Genomic DNA, 22,189 nt, shown 5'->3' with positions numbered 1-22,189 from the left:
TATATATATATATATATATCGTCGTTGGCCAGGTAATATCTCACTTGTGTAAAAAGCAAAACTTTACGGGAGACTGAAAAAACTATGTATTTCAATGCAATGAGGTTTTAAAAGTAAGAGTAAAAAACAAATAACTATCAAATTATATTATAATTTGTTAGTTGTTTGTTTTAACTAACAAATTATATTATAATTTGTTAGTTGTTTGTTTTTTACTCTTACTTTTAAAACCTCATTTCATTGAAATATATAGCTTTTTCAGTCTCCTGTAAAATTTTGATTTTTACACAAGTGAGATATTACCTGGCCAACGACGATGTATAGTTATATATATGCTGTTGGGTCATCCATAAATGATGCCAGTAGATAGAGGGGCAGTGTGAGCTGAAAAGTTTAACAATAATTGACAAAGGGGAGGGGATGTTGAGACCAAAACAATGGCAATTAAAAAAATGTATTAAAAAAAAAGTAAATCTCTTTATGGTATCTATGAGCAGGTTTTAGAGGTATTTACACTAACAATGTGGTATAAAAACTTCTTGCTTTTGTTGCTTAAAAATGTACATGATCATCGGAAAAACAATTTAAAGTAGAAATAAGCTTGCTTATCTGAAAGAACAATTTATGTTATTTTTTTTTATCTTAATTGAGTACTGTTGAGAATAAATGTATAATTAAACCAGAAAAAATTTGATGGTATATGCATTTTTTATATTATATTAACAATTCTGATATACCATCATAATATGATAACAAAAACTGACATCATTATCAATAGAAGATGGCAAAAAATTGAAAGGGTTTGATAAAGGGGGATGGCGTTCATTAAACCGGGTCATCATCTGACATCATTTTGCAAAGATGACCCTATGATTTAGGTAAAACAAGAAATCAATTTGCCATATTTCTCTTTAGAAAGTGTAAGAAAAAAGCATTGTAATGCTGAGAACCTATCTATTGAGCAAAGTTTGACCACCTATTTATAAATTCAAGAGACAGAGGTGGATGTGCCAATTGCAAAAGAACTAACAACTATGCTCTAAATTGATTTTAGCTTTGTAGACTAAAATTAATATAACATTTAGAAATAATAAATGAAGCTTGCATGATTTTTATAATTTGTATTCGTTTCTATTATTTATCAGTTGTAAGACTCTGTTTTATAATACAAATTAAAAAACTATTTATTTATAGTATAATAATAATACATAAATACTAATTTCCTAATGCTACTATCATCACAATGTTGATGGTATTCGTTTTAAAGTAAGATTTTGTATCTATTTTATTGTTTTAATGATATATATATATTTATATATATATATATATATATATATATATATATATATATATATATATATATATTATTTTTACTTTATTTACGACACCTTTTGATATACAACAAAACCTTACAAAGCTTACAATAATTCAGTTAAGATTCAATCTGAGTTATTGAAACGTAATAAATTTATGATCAATAGAAAAGTAAAGCTGTCGTCATTTAAAATGTAAAGGGTGTTGCCAAAATATGTTGAAAATAAAATTAAGTTACTAATAAAATCACGTTCAACAATGATAAACATTCTTACTGTAGTAAGAATTAGTACTAGTTAACAAATTTGAACAAATAAATATAAAATAGTGAAAAACAATGAAGAAATAAGAAATTTAACTTGAACTTAAACTGAGTCTTGAATTTGAACTAATTGATACTAATTTGTTCATGCATAACCTTAAAAAATAAGTTTATATACCAAATTTTATGTATCACTAGTTATACATATAGTTAACTATCAGGAGTTGTATGAATAACTAAATGCATTTTAAAGCATATTACTTTATTTATATATTACTTTAGATCATATTACTTTGAAAACTGGACCCAGAGGCTTCATTCCCAACAACACTGTGGTACTCTAGATTAAAAATTGCAAAGTTTCTGTAAATATCCTGTTTTTGTTCATCAATGTAGTTTGTAAGTCTCTTAAGTCTTAAGCAACTTATTATGTCTAAAGTTAAAATTTTTGGAAAAAAAGTTACAGAAACCCATCTCCCCCTTATTTTTTTTCTTTTTTAATAAAGAAAATTGGGAAATCTTTGACTTTCAAACCTGCATTTCTATTATATTACCCTAATATATCTATTTGCACAAATCTTAATCTTATTTCCATAAAGAAATAAAACATTATTTGTGGTACTTACATACTTGCTTGCCATTCTCTAAAATAATATAAAATATAACTTACACAGTATAAATGAAGCTTCGTCGCAATGCAATGTCGATTTTAAAATTTAAGGTTTTTTAATTTTCAGCCTTCAAATAAATTCCCATATAAATCCCACAAGAAACCCACTTTGGATTTCCCATGTGAGTAAGTACCATATGGTTCCCACATGTAAACCATGTGGGATTACCCACATGGATTTTAAGTGACAAATTTCCATACGGATACCACATGGGAAAATCCGTCCCACGAAAATTCCATCAATCCCACACGGAGCCCACGTGAAACCCATGTGGGACGCGGTTTTATTTTTCACTGGGGTTATGTTCTATTCTAACAAAGCCTGCTCTTTTATCAAAAGAGTATATGTCAATGTTTTTGTCCTCTTTTATTTGTTTTAATGCTTCCCTCTGATTATAATTTAAATTACTGTTTTTTTGTGGTTTAAGCATTTTAAGTTGCCTCAACACGTTTCTGCGTAAGTCTTGTCAACTCTTAATTTTGTTGCTATACTCTAGTTTTAACGAAGTGGATTCTGTTACTGAAATAATGTCTAAATAGGGTATATTTTATATAGTTGGAGCAAATATAGGTCCTAGTTCTAAAAGATTTCTGTGGTTTTCAGGTATTTCCGTTTCACACATAGGTTTAACACGACATCTTAAAGAAATGAAGGAGTCTCAGCTTTTTCTTTTGAATTTAAATTTTTCAAGATATTAAATTTTTTGATCAGACGATTTAACAAACATTTTTTCTCGGGATTTTTCAGTAATGTTTTCGACAGATTTGTAATCATCTTGAATTAATTTTTTATATAAATAGTTTTGGATATCTTTTACAAATTTTATTTGATTAAAATAACCATTTAAATATTTTTGTAGTAAATAAAGTTTCATGAAATAAAGTTTTATGCTAAATAAAGTTTAGTTCCTTTTTCATTTTTTTTTACAGGTAGTAATATTTTGTTTTGACAATTTGATTTTCTTAGAAAAATAAAAAAATTAGAATTGAGAGAATTCGTATTTATTGATGTTCATATATTAAATATATATATATATATATATATATATATATATATATATATATATATATATATATTTATATATATATATATATATATATATATATATATATATGTATATATATATATATATATTTTTGAACCACCCTAATGTATATATATATATATATATATATATATATATATATATATATATATATATATATATATATATATATATATATATATATATATATATATATATATATATATATATATATATATATATATATATATATATATATATACATTAGGGTGGTTCAAAAATAGGTCATGTCAAAAATTTGAAAAGAGCCCTAGCTTATGATCTGCCTTGACCACAAAATAGTACTTAAAATTTTTTACAAAAATTTTTATGATCATCGGAAAGGTCCCCACAAAGGGCAAAAGGGTCAATTTTTGCCCAGTTTTAAGAAAAACTTTACCCCGCTTGTGGGACCCTTAAATTTTAACCAATTTAAAAAAAAAATTATCCAATAACATGGTAATGAGTTGTACAACTTAAGTTTAAGGGGCTCTTTTCATAAATATTTTTTTAAGTAACTTTCAGAAGAATGATAAAACATTGAAAATCATCAAAACATAAAATGTTTTTTAAAAAAAAATAAGTATTTGTTTGAATACAATAAAAAAAAAACTTTGCCAATACAAAACAAAAACCAAACATTTACAAGTGTTTCAAAAATAAAATGGATCAAAAAGTAGATATTAAATAGTACTATTGAGTGCAGCTTTGGCATGATCCAACTTTTTTCTACCATTTCGATTTCGCTTGTACACATGAGTAAAAAGAAATGTATCTTGCCTTTTCTCTTCTGAATGTGCTTTATTAACAAGTTGTTGAACTAATTTGACTGTTCTTTCTGAACAATCATTCACAACATCAAGATTCATGATGGCTGTTTCAAATTCTTGATAGAAATCATTTAAAATCCAATACTCTGCAGGAAGCTTCAACCATTGAACCTCAGCTTTTCCAAGACCAAGCATGTCAAATATAAGCCAGGACTTCTCTGTAACTAGTGGAACTAAACTGGGAGGCTCATCCTGTAAAAAGTTTAAGTTCTTCAGAATGTCTCTATCCGACACCTGTCTTTCTAAGGAATACTCCTCTATAGAGGGTCGTTTTAGACCAAATAGTCTCTTAGCCATGTTGCTTCGTTCTTTACATTTCTGATCTGCAATTGCTATAATGACTAAATATGGGTCAAGGTACCAAGTGTGTCGCATAATGGATTCAGAAACAGCTTGAGTTCCAGCTTTATTTAATTCCTCAAACCTTTTCATCTGCCAGTATGCTTTCATATCCTAATAGTTAAGAGTTAGATTTTTCAATGTTTAATTTAAAAATAAATAATATACCTACTTTTTGTATTTATTCAAAATTATATCTTTATTTTAAAACAATTATTCAGACCGTGTACCTGCGTTGGAGCAGTTGAACTTAGCTCCGCTCTAAGAAACCATTCAGTGTAAAAAATGGAAAGAAACTTTGTCATTTCAGTGATTTCATCCTTGCTCTCTTCATTGATTTCAGGGATTTTTTCCATAAGTAGAAACAGTTTTAGGTAAAATAAACTTTTACCCATGAATCTGGCATGATGAACAGCTCCAGGATTGTGAAGTTTAAACCTGTCAGTGTGTGACAGTACCATCAATGTAAGTTCAGCCAATTCTTGATAATCTTTACGAAACTTTCCATCCTAAACAGATTTTTTTTCCTAAGTTATAATAACTTAAATTACTTACTACAAATTTGTAAAACTGGAAAATTATATGTGAAGTACTACTTTACTATACTATTTTTTGGAAATAAGAAGAGATAATTAGATTTTAAATTAATTTATAAAGCTATTATTACTCACCTTCTTAAAAACTTTAGTGCTAATTATATATCTGCAAAATTGAATAGCACTCAGCCTTTGTTCATTAATCCAGGAATCAACAGGAGTTGATAATCTTTTTAAATCTTGATTTTCAGTATCTAGATCATTCCAATGGTTCTTCAGAAGTTTAAATAATTTATTTTCTGGTCCTGAAGTATGACTACTTAGATAAAGCTCCCAAAAATGGGTAACATGACGCTCAAAAATATGGTGTCGACATGCAGTTAATAACATAGGGCGCTGTAAGTGCACAATGATTCTGCTACAAGCTCCTTTTGCTTTACCTGTGTTGGCGCTAGTGGTATCAAAGCAAAGACACTGAACTTTATTCTCTAATCCAAAGTTAGAAATAAGTTCTTCTATAGCTTCTTTTTGGTGTTCTCCAGAACCTCGATTCGATTACTGGAATTCCCAGTAACTCGGTTTGTCCTTTAATCCTAGCAAGAACAGCTAACCTATCTTTTGAAAACTGTTTTCCTTCAGTAAGTTCTTTCACAATTTTTCTATCAAAATGAATTGTTATCAGAGAATTTGAAGATTTAGAAATGCTTTTTATATGGTCTCTGATTTCATTTGCACCCATTACCACAGCATTTCCTGCTGCTCTGTATGATGAAGATTTAGAGCATACAAACTCATACATGGATCCTCCAGAATTAACAATAATACTGCTAAGAATTGCTGTATGTTAATGTGGAGTTAAACCCTCTCCAACTGCTGTGTGAGCAGTACGGTGCAAGATATCCTTTAGTAGGTTGACAGAATTTGTAGGATCAATATATGACTCAATTTCAAATTCACTATCACTTGAATTGCTTTTATTGGTATTAAAAGAACTTAATGAATTTTCAGAATCAGTATCTGATACATTGTTTAATTTATTATAACTACATTTAGATTTATACTTTCTTTTTAATGAATATTGAAATCTCTTATCCAATCCCCCTAACTTTCCTTTCCTCTAATTGGTCTTTAAGAAAAGCTATGTCTTCCTCTTTGTCATTTTGGTTTCTCAACCTATCTTTTCTTATTTTTTCAATCATATTTAGTGGGTTTTCTCCGATCCAGAAAACCTTTTTCATATTTTCTTTAAAGTTCTTTCTTTTTTTAACTTCAGCAGCGTTGTTTCTTTTGCTTAGGCTTTTCAGCTTCATCCAGTCTTGCACCATTTTTGTGACCTTGATCCTATAAAATGAAATTATTATTATTAAATGCTTATAAAAACTTAAAAATATATTTTAGTGTTTTAATAAGGTTATACAGTTTGATCTATCATTACCTTAGCTTCTGAGTTGTAATTACTTCAAATCCACCACGTGTCCATGGAACTACAAGTTTAGATATTATGTAGCAATGTAACTGACTGGTAGGACAATTTGGTAAGAATGATCCACTTTTGTTTGGACATCCTACAATAAAACTCAGTTTAACTTCAGGTTTAGATTTTCTCAGAAAGTTGTAGTATTGAAGAATTTCTTGTGTAGTTGCAAATTTGTTGTTAGGAATAGTACAATTTCTTTTTCCCACTAAAAAAGTATCGTCAACTCTTTCAATTTTCTTTTTGGGTGGCATAATATAAATTATTAATATTTTATGTTAGTCTAAAATTAAATGTTTACATATAAGTATGTTAGATGAAATAATAGGATTATATTTTAATTTTGAAAATGAAATATTAATTTTTTATTTTATTTAAAATCTTTTTTATTCTTTACTCAAAACAAAAATTGTTCAGCAAAAAAAGTTATGTTTTCAAATATTAAATTATGCAAAAAAAATAAAATCTAAGATATTTTGAAAATACCCACTAAAAACCCGCTTTTTGCTGAAAAAATGAAATTCTTTGAATCATTATTTTTGAAAAGAGCCCCTTAAACATAAGTTGTATAACTCATTACCATGTTATTAAATAGTTTTTTTTTTTTAATGGTTGAAGTTTAAGGGTCCCAAAAGCGGGGTAAAGTTTTCATTAAAACGGGGCAAAAATTGACCCTTTTGCCCTCTGTGGGAACCTTTCCAATGATCAAAAAAATTTTTGTAAAAAATTTTAAGTACTATTTTGGGGTCAAGGCAGATCATAAGCAAGGGCTCTTTTCAAATTTTTGACATGACCTATTTTTGAACCACCCTAATATACATACATTTATATATATATATATATATATATATATATACATATATATATATATATATATATATATATATATATATATATATATATATATATATATCATTTGATCGTTTGTTTTTTTAAAGTTGTTATGTATTTAATACGAAGTATGTCATTAAACGAATATCACAAAATTTAGGTTGTATTTTATAAATGTCTTTAATCTATATATTTTTCTTAATTTATATATTTATTTATATTTATGAGTTATTTATTATGCGTTTAATTTGTGTTAAGGTTTTATTGATTTATTTTTTGTAAGTGTGTAAATATTTTTCATATATAATGTGTTTTCACGTTTGTGATGTGTTATATTGTTATGAGTTAGTAGTTTGTAAGTGGTTATTATGTTGTTTGCAAGGTTTTATATTGTTGTGGCTTGGCTCAGTTTACAGCAGAGTGTTGACCTTGCTAGCCAAGTAAATTACTTTTCTATTATGCCACTTGGCTTTCATGAAGGCAAGAATGATGTCCATGCCAGTAAAGTTGTGTACTGGCATAATAAAACACATAAATTAAATCTGTTTGTAGTTAGTGTAATCATAAAATGTGTTGAAAAAATATTCTTGAAAGATTGTGTTTAAAAAAAATGCTAAAAAGATAAATAGTTTATTGACTTTTTTTCGTTAGAATATTAAATATCAATAAAAAAGTTAAAATAGTTCAAGAAGTTTCAATATTTCCAAGTTTCTTTACTTAAATCAAGTATAAGATTGTTTATAAGATAATATTATAGCATGCTAAAGTGGCTGAAGTGCTTTGCGTGGGTTTTTATCATTTTGATTTCACACCTAATATTTTTTTTAAATCTTTTTAAGTTTTCTAGAATACAAAGTAAAACATTTTTAAAGGTCAAAAGATGTTATGCGCATAACACACATAAAGATATTAAATCAATGCTGCATTGTAAGTTAATCGTTAACTCAAAACAGAGATTTTTTTATTTTGCTCTTTTTTAAAAATTATTGAAATAAAGCGAAATTATCAAAATGGTGGGTGTGAAATAGACTTACCATGACCAGTAACATATTAATATTCAGTAATAGCAATTATACGGCTCATATAAAGTCCGTTACTCCACATATTTAAGTCATCTTATGTTTTTTGAAACTTTTTATACCAACAGTAATTAACACATTTCAAGCGGGTATTCTAAATATTATTTAGACTGGTTATGATATCCAATTCGTTGATAAATAGCGACTCGCTTAACGTCTACCAAAATGTTTAAAGTTTTTCAAAGTTAACTATAATATAAAACTTATTTTAAGGCTTTAAAAAGTAAACAATGAGTATAGCTTAATATGTGTATATAATTATTTTTCTACCGCTCACTAAAACATATCGAAGTAAGGAATAAGTATAGAAAAGGTGATTTACCAAGACCCGTATTTTACGGGTCATGACAGCTTGTAAATATTATTATATATGTATTATATGTATATATATATATATATGTATATATATATATATATATATATATATATATATATATATATATATATATATATATATATATATATATATATATAACTGTATTATTATACATTTATATGTTGCAAATACATTATAAACATACTCTTTTGAACATAATACTATTCAATTAAACTAAATATTGGGAATATTTTTTTTCCCCTTTATTTAAAAGTTTTAGTTGCAACACCAAACAGCTAATTTATTTGTAGGTACATACAAACACATATTATTCTAATGTTCCCAATATTATTCCCAATATTAATTCACTTTGCCCAATATTATTCCCAATATTAATTCACTTTGCAATGACATCGCAAATGGAGGAAGCATTTTTTTAACGGTGAAAAGTAAAAATCAGATGAAAGATCAAAAGAAAAATAAATAAAAGTTGTCTAGAATAGAAGATTTGAAAAACAAAAAAAATAAAGTAAAAACAATGAAAATATTAAAGTATAAAAATCGAAGAAAATCATCAAATAAACAGAAGAACTAAACGCAAAGTTAAAAAAATAAAAATCTTTGCGACAAATTCGAAAATAAAAAACTTTAATAAGTTATTAAAATTACATATTTTAAGTTTTATTTATGTTATTTGGATTGCTTATATTATCGCGTATTTTTGTGTATTGTTTACAATGCCGTCTGATTATGTGTTCTTTTTACATTTTCGCGAATTTCTATGTTTTGTTTTTACTATTGTGTTACTTTGTGCATAATTTATATTGACGTGAACATTTGTATATTGTTTATGTTGACGCGAACATTTGTATATTATTTATATTGACGTGAACATTTGTAAATTATTTATGTTGACGCAAACATTTGTATATTATTTATATTGACGTGAACATTTGTATATTATTTATGTTTTATATTATTTTTTTTTTGTGGTCTTTTGCTAATTATTTTTATTATTGTTGTTTTTTATGTTTGTCGCTATCATTTAAGTTATTATTTTTTTGTGTCATAATATTTAAAATTATTCTTTTGTTTTCTTTTTTATTTTCTATCATTATTCTGACCGTCAAACGTTGCGTTATCTCATTCATTCGTTATTTCTCATGTCAGTTAATTCGCTTTTTCCCCTTTTTGTTAAATTTGTTGTGCTTTTTTAAATATTATTGTTCTTCTTTTAATTTTGCTTTATTTTCTTTTGATCGCTATCTGTATTACTAATTTTTATTTTATTTGTTTATTTTATTAAGGTATCACTATAATGACTAGATTTTAACTATGCGAGTGGCGCCGATCCTAGTTCTGTAAAATTATAAATAAGTTTGTAACTTTTTCAATTTTATGGGTAAATAAATGAATTTAAAAATTTTTTTTTTAAATTCATTTATTTTGCTGTAATAACTTAAATCTTAACTACTTTCTTTACGGAAGTAATTATATTAAAAAAAACTTTTTTTTATTGAACTTTAACAAAAAGTAATAAGGGAGTTGGGGGCTCTTTGATCTGTGGGGCAGCTTGATCTTTTAGCGCTACATCATCTATTTATAGTTATATCTGCGGGACGTCTTAAGTTACTATTAGCATATACTTATGGCTATTTATTTTAGTTGTTGTTTTGTCAAAAAGTCAATTTTACGAATTTTAAGAAATAAAAGTTTGATTTTCACGGTAAAAGTTAAATTTGATAAACATGAGAATTATTTATATATTTTTATTACTAAGTTAAATATTTGTGAAATATCAACTACAGTCACTAGGTATTTTATTGGCGTATATTTTATGGTATGATTTCGCCGTTGAATGTTATTCATCAGAAGATACAGCCATTATTACATGATGTATATTTATAGGGGTTCCTTGATCACTCTTACACGGGGCTGGTTGATATGAGGATCAAAGTGGCCTTTACTAAAAATATGATACGTATAATTGGTTGTATTTAATTACATTAGAATGACTATTGAAATGCATTCATTGCACAAAGAAAAAATATTTCCATTTGCTAGATAAATAAAATTATTAATAAAAAATAAAAAAGTAAAATATTTTATCAAGATATAGTAAAAATAATTGATTTTATTTTGTTGAATTTTTGATAGATAAATATGTATCAGCTGCCACTGGATTTGAAACCGTCAATACGAAAGGTCAAACATTTAAATAAGATGATTGCGAACAAGAGTAATTTTTTGTCTAACGTTTTCCATTCTGTTCTCATCAAAGAAAAAAATCGGGCTATTGAGCAGTAGTGCACACTTGTTGTCGGGGTTCAATACCCGTACGTAGCAGACGCTTGGTCAATTAATTATGAGCGTCTGTATTTTTAAATAGCTGCTAAATTTATGTAACTGTTTCTCGTTCATTTAGTTTTACGTTGTTTTTCTTCATGTTCAGTTAATTAATACTGCTTCATTGATTGATTGACTGAATTTGTATTACTACTTATGTTCTTTTGTTATGTTACTGTTATTTTTGTGACGAATAAAGATGAATATAATTATTGTACCAAATTCTAAAAACGTTTATGATTTTTTTTCAAAATTTCAGATTTGGTGTTGACGGAAAATAGTTAGAAATAGAATTCGGAAGACAGATAGAAGAATGGTACTTCTCGAAACAATGAGAGCAGCTGTGGATGAAGATTTATTTAAAAACAGGCCTACCAATGAAGTTGCTTGAGAGTTTGGTATCGATTGTATGACATTGAAAAGATATGTTAAAAAGCAAAGACTTAATCGGGGTTTTACATTTAAACCGAGATTTGATACGCGACAGGTCTTCACAAAAGAAAAACAAGACTACTTATCAAATTATTTGCTTCAAGCTTCAAAGATCAACTATGGCCTTTTAACGAAAACAACTTGCCAATTAGCATATGAAATGGCTGTTACTAATAATAAAGTTTGTCCGGATTCATGGATTAAGAACAAAATGGCAGACATCGATTAATTACAGAGCATTATGAAAAGAAAACCAGATTTATCTTTACGAGGTCCAGAAGCCACCAGCTTTGCTAGAGCAACAGCTTTCAACAGATTCATCGTTAGTGAATTTTTCCGGAATCCTAGGGAAGTGCGAGAACGTGATCAGTTTGGTCCACAAAACATTTACAATTTGGACGAAACAGGACTAACAACCGTACAAAAGCCTGTTAAGGTTATTGCTAGTAAAGGTGTCAAATAAGTAGGTAGCATAACATCGGCAGAAAGAAGAACTTTCGTGACAGCTTGCTGTGCTGTAAATGCAATCGGCAATTCAATACCACCACTATTCATTTTTCTGAAGGTGAAGTTTCGAGATTTTATGATTAAAGATGGCTCACCCGGATGCGTAGGATTTGCTAATATATCTGGTTGGATGACATCAGATGTCTTTGTCGAGTGGTTGAAACATTTTATCAAACATTCGCATTGTTCGAAAGATAATCAAGTTCTTCTGGCGCTAGACAACCACGAGAGTCATATATCTGTTGCAGCCCTCGATTTGGCGAAAGAAAACGGAATAACTATGCTTAGTTTTCCACCACACTGCAGTCACAAGCTGCAACCATTGAACAGATCTGCGCATGGACCTCTGAAGAGGTATTACAATGCACCTTGCGGCAACTGGCTAACCAGCAGTACCATATTAATGAATATATATGACATTGTTCCAATTGTGTGTGAAGCATACGTTACAGCCTTTACAAAATCAAGCATTGAATCTGGATTTAAAGTTGCCAGGATTGAACCATTCAATCCGAACATTTTCACAGTTGACGAGTATCTGCCAGCGTCAGTGACCGATCGTCCAACACCTCCTCCGACTGTTGAACATCCAGAAATTATTGCAAATATTTCAGAAACAATTACATCTAAACCCGATGAAAATCTGCTGGCAATGGCTTGCTTGGATGAGCAAGACTCTTCTGAATAAGCAGGACCCTCTGTCGCTGTAGCAGGACCAACTGTTGCCGTAACAGCAACCACGAATATTGGAACACCGGAATTTCTGAGACCCTTTCCAAAGGTTACAGCAAGAAAAAAACAATTTGAAAGTAGGCATCAAAAAACAAGAATTTCGACAAACACTCCTGTGCAAAATGAGATTTGTTTGACAAAAGTAAAAAAAAAAAAAAAAAAATTCCATGGTTCAGAAAGATCCAAAAAAGAATAGGCGAGTAAAAAAAGTTGAATTAATGCATTTCTATTTAAAAAATTTCTTACTTGCTACAATACTTCAATATTTTTTAAAACATTGTGGCATAAAGTATCGATATGACTTTTCCTTTTTAAGATTTTCATCAATGAAAACACCAAGGAAATGTATAACTTTTGATTGCTTTATTATTACTACATTAGACTGCCTAATATTTGAATCACCAATGCATTTGGCTAGGATGCTTCTTACGAAATAAGTATTATTAAACGCTATAAGTAGAATGGACTTTTTCCACATTTTGTTTGTGTAATCACCACCATTTATTTGTGTAAAGCAGCACGTGATATATTCAGATGCTTATATTTCAACTTCTTATGGTCTTGATTTATATTTTTTCTCATTTTATCCTTATAGTTCTTTTGTTACAAAACTCATTTGTAACAAAAGAACTATAAGGATATCAAGTCTGAAAATAAAAAAATATTTTATTTCCAGACTTGATATGAAGAGTGTACTTTCAAATGCGGTATATCCATTTGTGAGAGAATTGACTTTTATCGCTACACAATGATGACTTATATGTTTGGAAAAACTATTATTGTCTAATTTATATATGCTCAAATTATATTTTAGATAATGCTGAAAGTTAAAATATTGATAAATAAAAAACATAAATAGTTTACTATGCCCAAAATGCCCTGTTTACAATGTCTAAAGAAAACAACGGTTTCTAATAAGAACAGACATTTCTTTGATTAGAAAACAATCGCCTAACGTGATTTGGACCTCTCGATTTGCAGAAAACCATAATTCTTTAAGTACGTGCTGAAAAAGTAGAAAATGATTCCTTTATTAGTTCTAAATCTACTGCGTTTAGCTCATTGCACACTATGGTATCTTTATCAACATCAGCGTTTTTAAAATATTATGAGGTTATTATTGAGGATGAGAAAATTAAACCTAGTGACTAAAAGCATAATCACTGATAGTCGACTTAATTAATTTGCAAATGCGAAAAAAACTTACAAAGACATCAATAACCAAAAGATTTTAAGTATTGCTTCAAGCCACTGTTATGCTTAACGTAAGCTAATTCACTGAATTGAATACATCTTTAGAGATTGGTAATAACAAGTTTGCAAGGGAGAGGTATCAAACAACGGGAGAACTTAAACTTGAGAGTTCGAAAATTGATAATAATTATTTATCAGGTCTTTCCTTTAATGGCCAACGTGACAAAATATTTTCAACAGGAAAGAAGGTTGATAAATACTATCAAAGAACATTTGTAGAGGGGTTATGATACACCAGTTTCCGAAAAAAAGTCTAGCCTTTGTTGAAAGTATTTGCCCGGAGGTTAAAACCACGTTCTTGTTTTTTGGTGTGGTAAAACTGTTGTTAATACTGGAGTTCACAGTTGTCTTGAACCGAAGATTAGCAAAAAGCAGTACAATGGGCAGTATGTCAACTACATTTTAACGATTATTTTCTCCACTATCAATTCAAGACCTTCAAAGGTTCCACTTCGTGACGTACTTTCTACACTGGCTCTAAGCCAGAACTCAAACCACTGCGCCAAGGCCACACATAATGATGTTATTTAACAAATTGATGTTTCTTATCACAAAACAAATATTTTGAGACAAAGTATAATTGCTAGTATACGGAGACCAAGCAGTGATAAATGGAAGTGAGCTGTATGAATAATTGCCAATAAAATGTTGAATCTGCCGACAGTAATAAAAAACGCCTCGTTACTGAGACTTTTTTTTGTTGTTGAATTAAAACTAACCTGGTTTAAAATTTTTTGGTTGTCAAAATAAAAAATCACCAATAAAAAGTCTTAATAGAAATTTTTCAGTGTACTGCAAAATCTATTAACGCCAGAAAAGACATCAAGCTGAATAAAAATGTCTGAAATTTCTCAATATGTCTTTGTTTTATAAAAAAGTAAATGGTATTAAAGAAGCTGTGTACAGTGTATTTTCTAAATGTGTGTTTTCATATGTGTATTTTCTAAATAATAAGCTTAACATAATAATAAAATATTTATAGACAATTTCCACTTATTTTAATGTCTCTTGTTATCGAATCGTATTAAAACTTATTAAATCAAAATGAAATTTATAAGTGTAGGTTATTGATTTTTATAGTGATAGACCACGTCCATGTATATAATATCCAAAGATTTTTGCTTTGACAAGCAATCTTTTTCGATAGTTAATTTTTAACTTTTTTATGCAAAGAAGCGCTATTTGTGTTCACTTTGTATTTAACCTGCTAATCCTTTAAAAAAAGTGAAGTTTTATTTTATTGTAAGTGATTTTACCATATCTTTTATTTTGACTTTTTTAATTTAAAGTTAAAATAGTGAGTAAAAACGAATTGTGTACTAGTAAAGTAGGTGTAAAATTTTCAAAACTTACATTAGCTAATAAATCTTTTAAATAAAATAATGCTTTCCCAGTAATTTTATCAATGTATAACTAAAACCTTTTATCAAGGTATGTATAAAAGTTAGTTGACTGTACATACATTCTGAAAACTTAATCACTGGAAACTTAATCACTGGAAAAAGGATTTTGAATAACGAATTTTCAATGAAATACATAACTTATTCATCACTTTGATTTTTTTTAAGAAATGTTGTGGTTAGGGATCAATATATATGGAAGATATATAACTGATTAATTTACTGATGATATATGATGATATATACCTGATTTCTCGCTTGTTAATATATAAGAATTTTATACAACTTTAATTTTCAAATTATAAAAACTCTAAATTTTTCAAAACTTATTTTCTTACCTGAAACTTGCATCCAATATTTAAATATTGACACGGAATAATTGTATTAGCGCAACTATCAGTAATATGTGAAGACATCTATGAAAAGTTTCAAAGATAAAGTTTTTACCCAAGTAAATTAAATGTTCAGTAAACACACGAAGTTCAAAAGACGTGTTAAAGACGTATTAAAGATGTCTAGACGTAAAATAGACGTTGTTTAGACGTTTTTAACAAGTCAAGTGTTTACTTTGGTAAAAAAAAGGACACTTTAAATATAAAACTGCTATTTCAATTTTAAATCAAACCTCTTTACGCATAATTTTCATGCCACATTGATTTACACAACAAAGAGGTAAACATTCGCAATTTTCTTCATGAATCTAAATGTAAATTAACAAGAAAATTTAATTTTTACTTTGATTTTATTAAACTTGACATTTCTTTAGCACATTCATCAATAAACATTATCATCATTACCATCATTATCGTCATCATTATCATAAGGGCCGTCCCGAAGAGACGCGTCGGAGGTGTCTCCCCCCCCCCCCCCTTCCCAACGAAAATTTTATTTAAAAATTAGTAGGAAAATATGGACATTGGTGTCGGCAAATAATAGTCTACAAAGGTCTTTTTTTTTGTTAATATCTTAGCAAAATATTTTTTCTAAGCCTTAAATGGCATAAAACAGACACGTTAACCCCCTCCCCCACCCCTTATCAAAAACTCTTTGGGAAGGCCCTATTCAATTCTAATATTACCATCTCTAATTACCATCATATTCTTGAAGTTTTATTACTAATAACATATATTATCCCATTAAGGGTGTTTTGAAACAAAATATTTGAGAGTCGTAAAAACTAATTTAATATAAAACATATTTTACATTTAAAATCAATTTTAAACCTTATCTTTTAAAATAAATATTTATGTTTATTGTATATTTTTTATTATAATTTATTGTAAATATTGATGGTGTTTATTTTATTTTCAAATATATTTGTAATTACTTATATAGTTCCCTTTCAATAAAAACTGAAAACTAAATTTCTTTTTTTAAAATAATAAAGCCATTTACTATTTTTATTTTATGCTCAAAAAAAAAACTTTTTTCCTACTTCTACCACCTAACGTTTTTTAAGCATATTAACCAACTAATAACCAAGCATATTAACCAAGCATATTAACCAACGTTTTTTAAGCATATTAACCAACTTTTTAAGCATATTAACCAAAAAATCGATTATGTCTAAACACTTTAATATTATTATTAATTTAATACATAACGCCATATTTTTAATTCTCAAGATTTTTTTGCTTTTTGTATGCAATTTTTTAGTGCGATATTGATATTCATTAAACATGCATTTGGTAAAATAAATTGAATTATGCTCAGAACATCGAACATGGCTTTAGTAAGATCTCACTTGAAAAATGATATACTAGTATGGTCACCATAATTAAAAAAATATTTAGAAATACTCAAACAGATTTAGCACCGCTCCACACGTTTATGGACATTAATTAATAACAAAATAACATGTTGAGCGCTCAACCTGTTTCTCCGCGCAGCGGCCTTGTTCATCAAGGTTCGTGTTTTTGAGTTATAGATTTGAGAAAGGGTTATAACCACAAGTAGCCCCCTCATATGTAGTGACCTTACCGGCCTTGGGGAGGTGATTTACAAAAAAAAAAAGAAAAAGTAAAATAATAAAATAAAATACAGTTCGAGATTAAAATTATTTCATTTAACAACTCTCGAAATAAGACGCGTTAGAATCGATATAACTGTAATCTTTATATTTTTCAAAGGAATAAATATTATTAAAAAATTAAACATTGCAAAGTTTCAAAAAATCACTAGAGGTCATGCATCGATATCACAAAAAACTTGTAAAAGTTGTCGTCAACGGCATATCTGTCTACTACACCGCACAACAAACGTTTGAAATTTTTTACAAAAAAGAATAATTTAATAGCCAACGTGATCAAAAGACAAGTTTTAAATGTATGATAGTTTGTAAATAGTTCAGTGCTGATAAAGTGGGATTTAGTATTCTTACTCAATTGTTTGCTTAGTAATTTATGCCACAAATTATCAATAATAATAAAAATAACAACTAATGGTAACATGCGAAAGCATAAAAAACTTAAATCCTACCACCATATTTAACATTAAATATAACTTTATTATTTTATTTGAATATAGAAAGTTTGAAAACTTTTAAAAATATATTTATCAAAAGAATTCTTTAGAATAAGAATAAATTTAGATAGGCCTTTTGTTTTTTATATTTTTTTAAAAAGGAATTATTTTCATGTCTTCAATATAGAAATATGTTCAGTTTTTTTATTTAGTAAATTTTCTTGATACAAATAAGTGATAACTTCGAATTTAAGCATAGTATGCATTTTTTGGAAATGTTATTATAGGCAGGCGCAAATTTTAGAATCATCATCAGAAGCATTAAGCACGTTAAAAAAATTTTAGTTAATGTTTTACACATCCAAAGCCAAGGAAAAATGAATGCACTAAGTATATATCAACTTATTGTTCTTTTTTTTAAGTTTTTAAGCAAAATCGATACTTCCCCGGTTTCATTTCATAACTTGTATTCGACAAAAGTTAAAAAAAAAAAATGTTCTATGCAATGATATTATTGTTAAGCAGCCATATATTCAAACAAATTATAGCAAGTTTTGCATTGCTTTTTGCAGACCATTTTTATGGAACAAAATAGTTTTGAAAATTTTTCTCAAGTTTTTATTGAAAAATGTATTGATGATTTGTTAATATACTTTTATATATATTTTTTCGATATTTCTTTTTACCTTCTATTGTTCAAAAAAATTATATATATATATATATATATATATATATATATATATATATATATATATATATATATATATATATATATATATATATATATATATATATATATATATATATATATATATATATATATATATATATATATATATATATATATATATATATATATAAACCAAGTCTTTTATGCGATTTTTTTGGATATATAGTATATATAAATGATTTATATATTTTCAACGGACTTTTTGTAAATAAAATTGTATTTATCTTGATTGTCTTTTACCAATATAAAAAGAAATTATTATCTTTATGCTAACCGTTCTCGATGACAAGACCTAACTATGAGTCCCCGAGTTCTTTTATCTTTTATCGATTTATTTTTTCAAATTTTTTATTTTCTTATTCTTTAAATTTAATATTTTTACTAAAATGTTGCTTAAAATGTAATAAAGCACCACAAAAAAAAAAAAGACCTACTTAATTTAAAACTTTTTTTTAGTTGTTTTAGTTTTAAATTTTTTATTTATATCAAATTGCACAAAATTTTTTACGAAAGCTCTCTTTAAGTAAGATATACAAAAATATTAAAAGATTTATAAAGAGGCCACAAATTTTCAATGGTTAATAAAAATGAACTTCTTAAAGAAAAAAAAAATACTGAAAATTGTGATGAAAAACAAAAAGTTTACTAACTTATAAATGGCTAACGCTTATCAAAAAGTATTATTTACAAGTGCATTGTTTGTTACAAAATAATCCTGATAAAAAATATATTGACTTAACCGAGCGCAAATTAAAAAAACATTAGTCCTACCTGATGAACTTACTGACAAAGAAACAATTTGTCGAAAAAAAAATAAGGAAAGTGTTTTTACTAATTTATTTCTCTGTTTTTTTAAGAAGATTGAGCTCTCAATATCCATAAAAATATTTGTAAAATACACAACCATAATATACGCATGTATGAATGTATATATATATATATATATATATATATATATATATATATATATATATATATATATATATATATATATATATATATATACATATATATATATATACATATATATATATATATTTATATAAGTATATCGGTATATATATATATATATATATTTTTATATATGTATATCGGTATAGATATAGATATAGATTTAGATATATATCTTTACATTACTGCTGAATCAAATAATAGTGATGTAAGTAGTGCCCCTTTGTGAGTGTTTGATATGGAACTCTTTGCAGCCATTGCAAAGTAAGGGCGCGTAAAGGCACTTTTATTTGTAAGCTAAAGTGATGAAAAGTGATCAGAATATCTATTCACCTGTAAATTACATAGCGTTAACATTTTCTTAACTTGATATATAGCTTTTGTTTCTGTTTTAAAAGTTATTTATTTCTTATACAGTTTTCAAACTTTCGAATGGTTACCGTGCAGAGTTTCTGAAAAAAAGCGCCGTGGTTCGTATCAGTGGATTACAGTGTAATTATATTACAATTATATTAATTATATTATAGTGGATTACAGTGTAATTATGCAGTGTTCGTATTAGTGGATAACAGTGGATTACCTCCTGTCTTTTGTAGGAGGGTTACCACCCTGAATAACAGTGGACTACCTCCTTAGTATATATATTAACCTTATTACACAGGGACTAAAAAGTTTCAGTATGTGTTATTTTCCGTATATATATGGTATATATATTTTATATATTTTCCGAATATATATATACGGAAATGTTTATATATATATATATATATATATATATATATATATATATATATATATATATATATATATATATATATATATATATATAAACATTTCCGTGCTAATAAAAACTGTTTCATGCAAATAAATGATAACTGTTTTTCTGTGTCAGATTCGGCATCTAACAAATGCTTAGAATGGTTAAAATCTGTTATGAATAAACATTACCATGTACAAATGACACTTTCTACTCAACTGCTATTTTTTATACCTATTGCATATCTTTTTAACCTCTTCCTTTGTTATTTCCTATTTCTTTTGTATGACATGATATACTTTTTAACTGATTTTATTGTATTTTTGCAATTAAATCATTAGTATATATAAAAATAAAGAAACAAATTTATATATATATATATATATATATATATATATATATATATATATATAATATATATAAATATATATATATATATGTATATATGTATATATATAAATATATATATATATATATATTTATATATATAAATATATATATACATATATATATAAATACATCTATACATATATATATATATATATATATATATATATATATATATATATATATATATATATGTATATATGTATATGAATATATATATATATATATATATATATATATATATATATATATATATATATATATATATATTATATATATATACTTATATATATATATATTTATATATATGTGTATATATATATATATATATATATTTACATATATTTATATATATATATATATATATATATATATATATATATACATATATATATATATACATATATATATAGATATATTTATATATATATATATATATATATATATATATATATATATATATATATATATATAATATATATATGTATATATATATATATATATATATAAAAATATTTATATATTTATATATATATATATATATATATATATATATATATATATATATATATATATACAGTAATGTGCAAATTAGTTCGGATAGTGGTTGAAATAACACAATTATTTGCCACATTGAAGTTTTATTAAAAAAAAATATGCCAATGGTACAAAATATGATATAATTAATAGGAGATATGAACTCTTTTTGCTTTTACAAGCATTTTAACACAATTTGGCATGGATTCGACCAAAGTTGAACACATTTTAGTCACTTGCTCATCATGATACCAGGTCCTAATTACAGCACTAATTAGCTTCGCTATTGTCGAACAGTCTTCTTTCAGGAGTCTTTGTTTGATTATGGCCCATTAGTTTTCAATGGTATTGATGTCTGGAGAAGTTCCAGGCTAATCTAAAATCTCCAGTCAACTTTCTTCAAAGAATGAGCGCATTTTACGTGAAGGATGGCATGGTGCGTGATCCTGCTGAAAAATGCTATCTCCATCAGGAAAGACCCTTGTCATACTAGGAAGCAAATGAGTCTCCAAAATAGCCTTAAATTTATCATTATTTATCATTCTCTCTACGTTAATGAGTTGTCCAAGGCCTTTAGCACTAAAACTACCCCAAAACATCTTCTTAAACGGATGTTTGGGTGCTTGTTGACTATGTTCTGACCAAAGCGGTTCACCTTTGCTTCGTCTCACAAACTTTGACCTGTAGCCATGGACTTCAAAATGCAATTCGTCGGAGAATACTACTTTTTTTTAGTCGTCTGCTGTCCATTGAGAATACCTATGTGCCCATTGAAGACGTTTTCTCTTCATAACCGGTGTTAATAACTATTTCTTTAGAGGTTTTCTGGCAAATCTGCCAACTTCAAGGAGCCTTCGTCGCACAGTTGAAGAAGAAATATTTACGCCTGATGTGGACAAATCTCTCTGAAGGTCTGCACTTGTTTTCTTAGGATTCTTTATACTTTCTCTGATGATAACTGTATCATCGCGAGGTGTT

At 27.0% G+C, this 22,189-nt stretch overlaps 2 protein-coding genes across 3 annotated transcripts in view; both read right to left on the bottom strand.

Moving 5' to 3' along the window:
* The window catches only part of LOC136083870 (TNF receptor-associated factor 3-like), a 128,591-nt gene that overhangs the window by 44,418 nt on the left and 61,984 nt on the right, over positions 1–22,189 (bottom strand). For both annotated transcript variants that reach the window (XM_065803778.1, XM_065803777.1), the window contains 2 exons: positions 16,012–16,086; positions 15,725–15,802 (listed from right to left, as the gene is read on the bottom strand). In XM_065803778.1, coding sequence (XP_065659850.1) covers positions 15,725–15,802; positions 16,012–16,086 — 153 coding nt within the window. The remainder of the gene's footprint in view (positions 1–15,724; positions 15,803–16,011; positions 16,087–22,189) is intronic.
* LOC136083871 (uncharacterized) lies at positions 3,858–20,220 on the bottom strand. The gene is made up of 5 exons (XM_065803780.1): positions 20,180–20,220; positions 6,451–6,772; positions 5,151–6,356; positions 4,710–4,988; positions 3,858–4,593 (listed from the first exon to the last, which is right to left on the bottom strand). Exons 3-5 carry the CDS (start codon positions 5,403–5,405, stop codon positions 3,994–3,996), a joined length of 1,134 nt encoding a protein of 377 aa, XP_065659852.1. The 5' UTR covers positions 5,406–6,356; positions 6,451–6,772; positions 20,180–20,220; the 3' UTR covers positions 3,858–3,993.

The sequence above is a fragment of the Hydra vulgaris genome, chromosome 08, assembly GCF_038396675.1.
Source record: "Hydra vulgaris chromosome 08, alternate assembly HydraT2T_AEP".
Lineage (NCBI taxonomy): Eukaryota > Metazoa > Cnidaria > Hydrozoa > Anthoathecata > Hydridae > Hydra > Hydra vulgaris.
The sequence above is the reverse complement of the archived record's forward strand: the minus strand, read 5'-3'. Positions and strand labels throughout refer to the sequence as shown.

What these genes read in the sequence shown, in the direction of transcription:
- LOC136083871 (XM_065803780.1), bottom strand. Translation starts at nt 5,405, where the DNA reads ATGTTATTAACTGCATGTCGACACCATATTTTTGAGCGTCATGTTACC. An exon ending in GCACTAAAGTTTTTAAGAAG is followed by an intron (nt 4,989 to 5,150) that starts GTGAGTAATAAT and finishes AAATCTGTTTAG; the next exon opens with GATGGAAAGTTTCGTAAAGA. An exon ending in GTTCAACTGCTCCAACGCAG is followed by an intron (nt 4,594 to 4,709) that starts GTACACGGTCTG and finishes CTTAACTATTAG; the next exon opens with GATATGAAAGCATACTGGCA.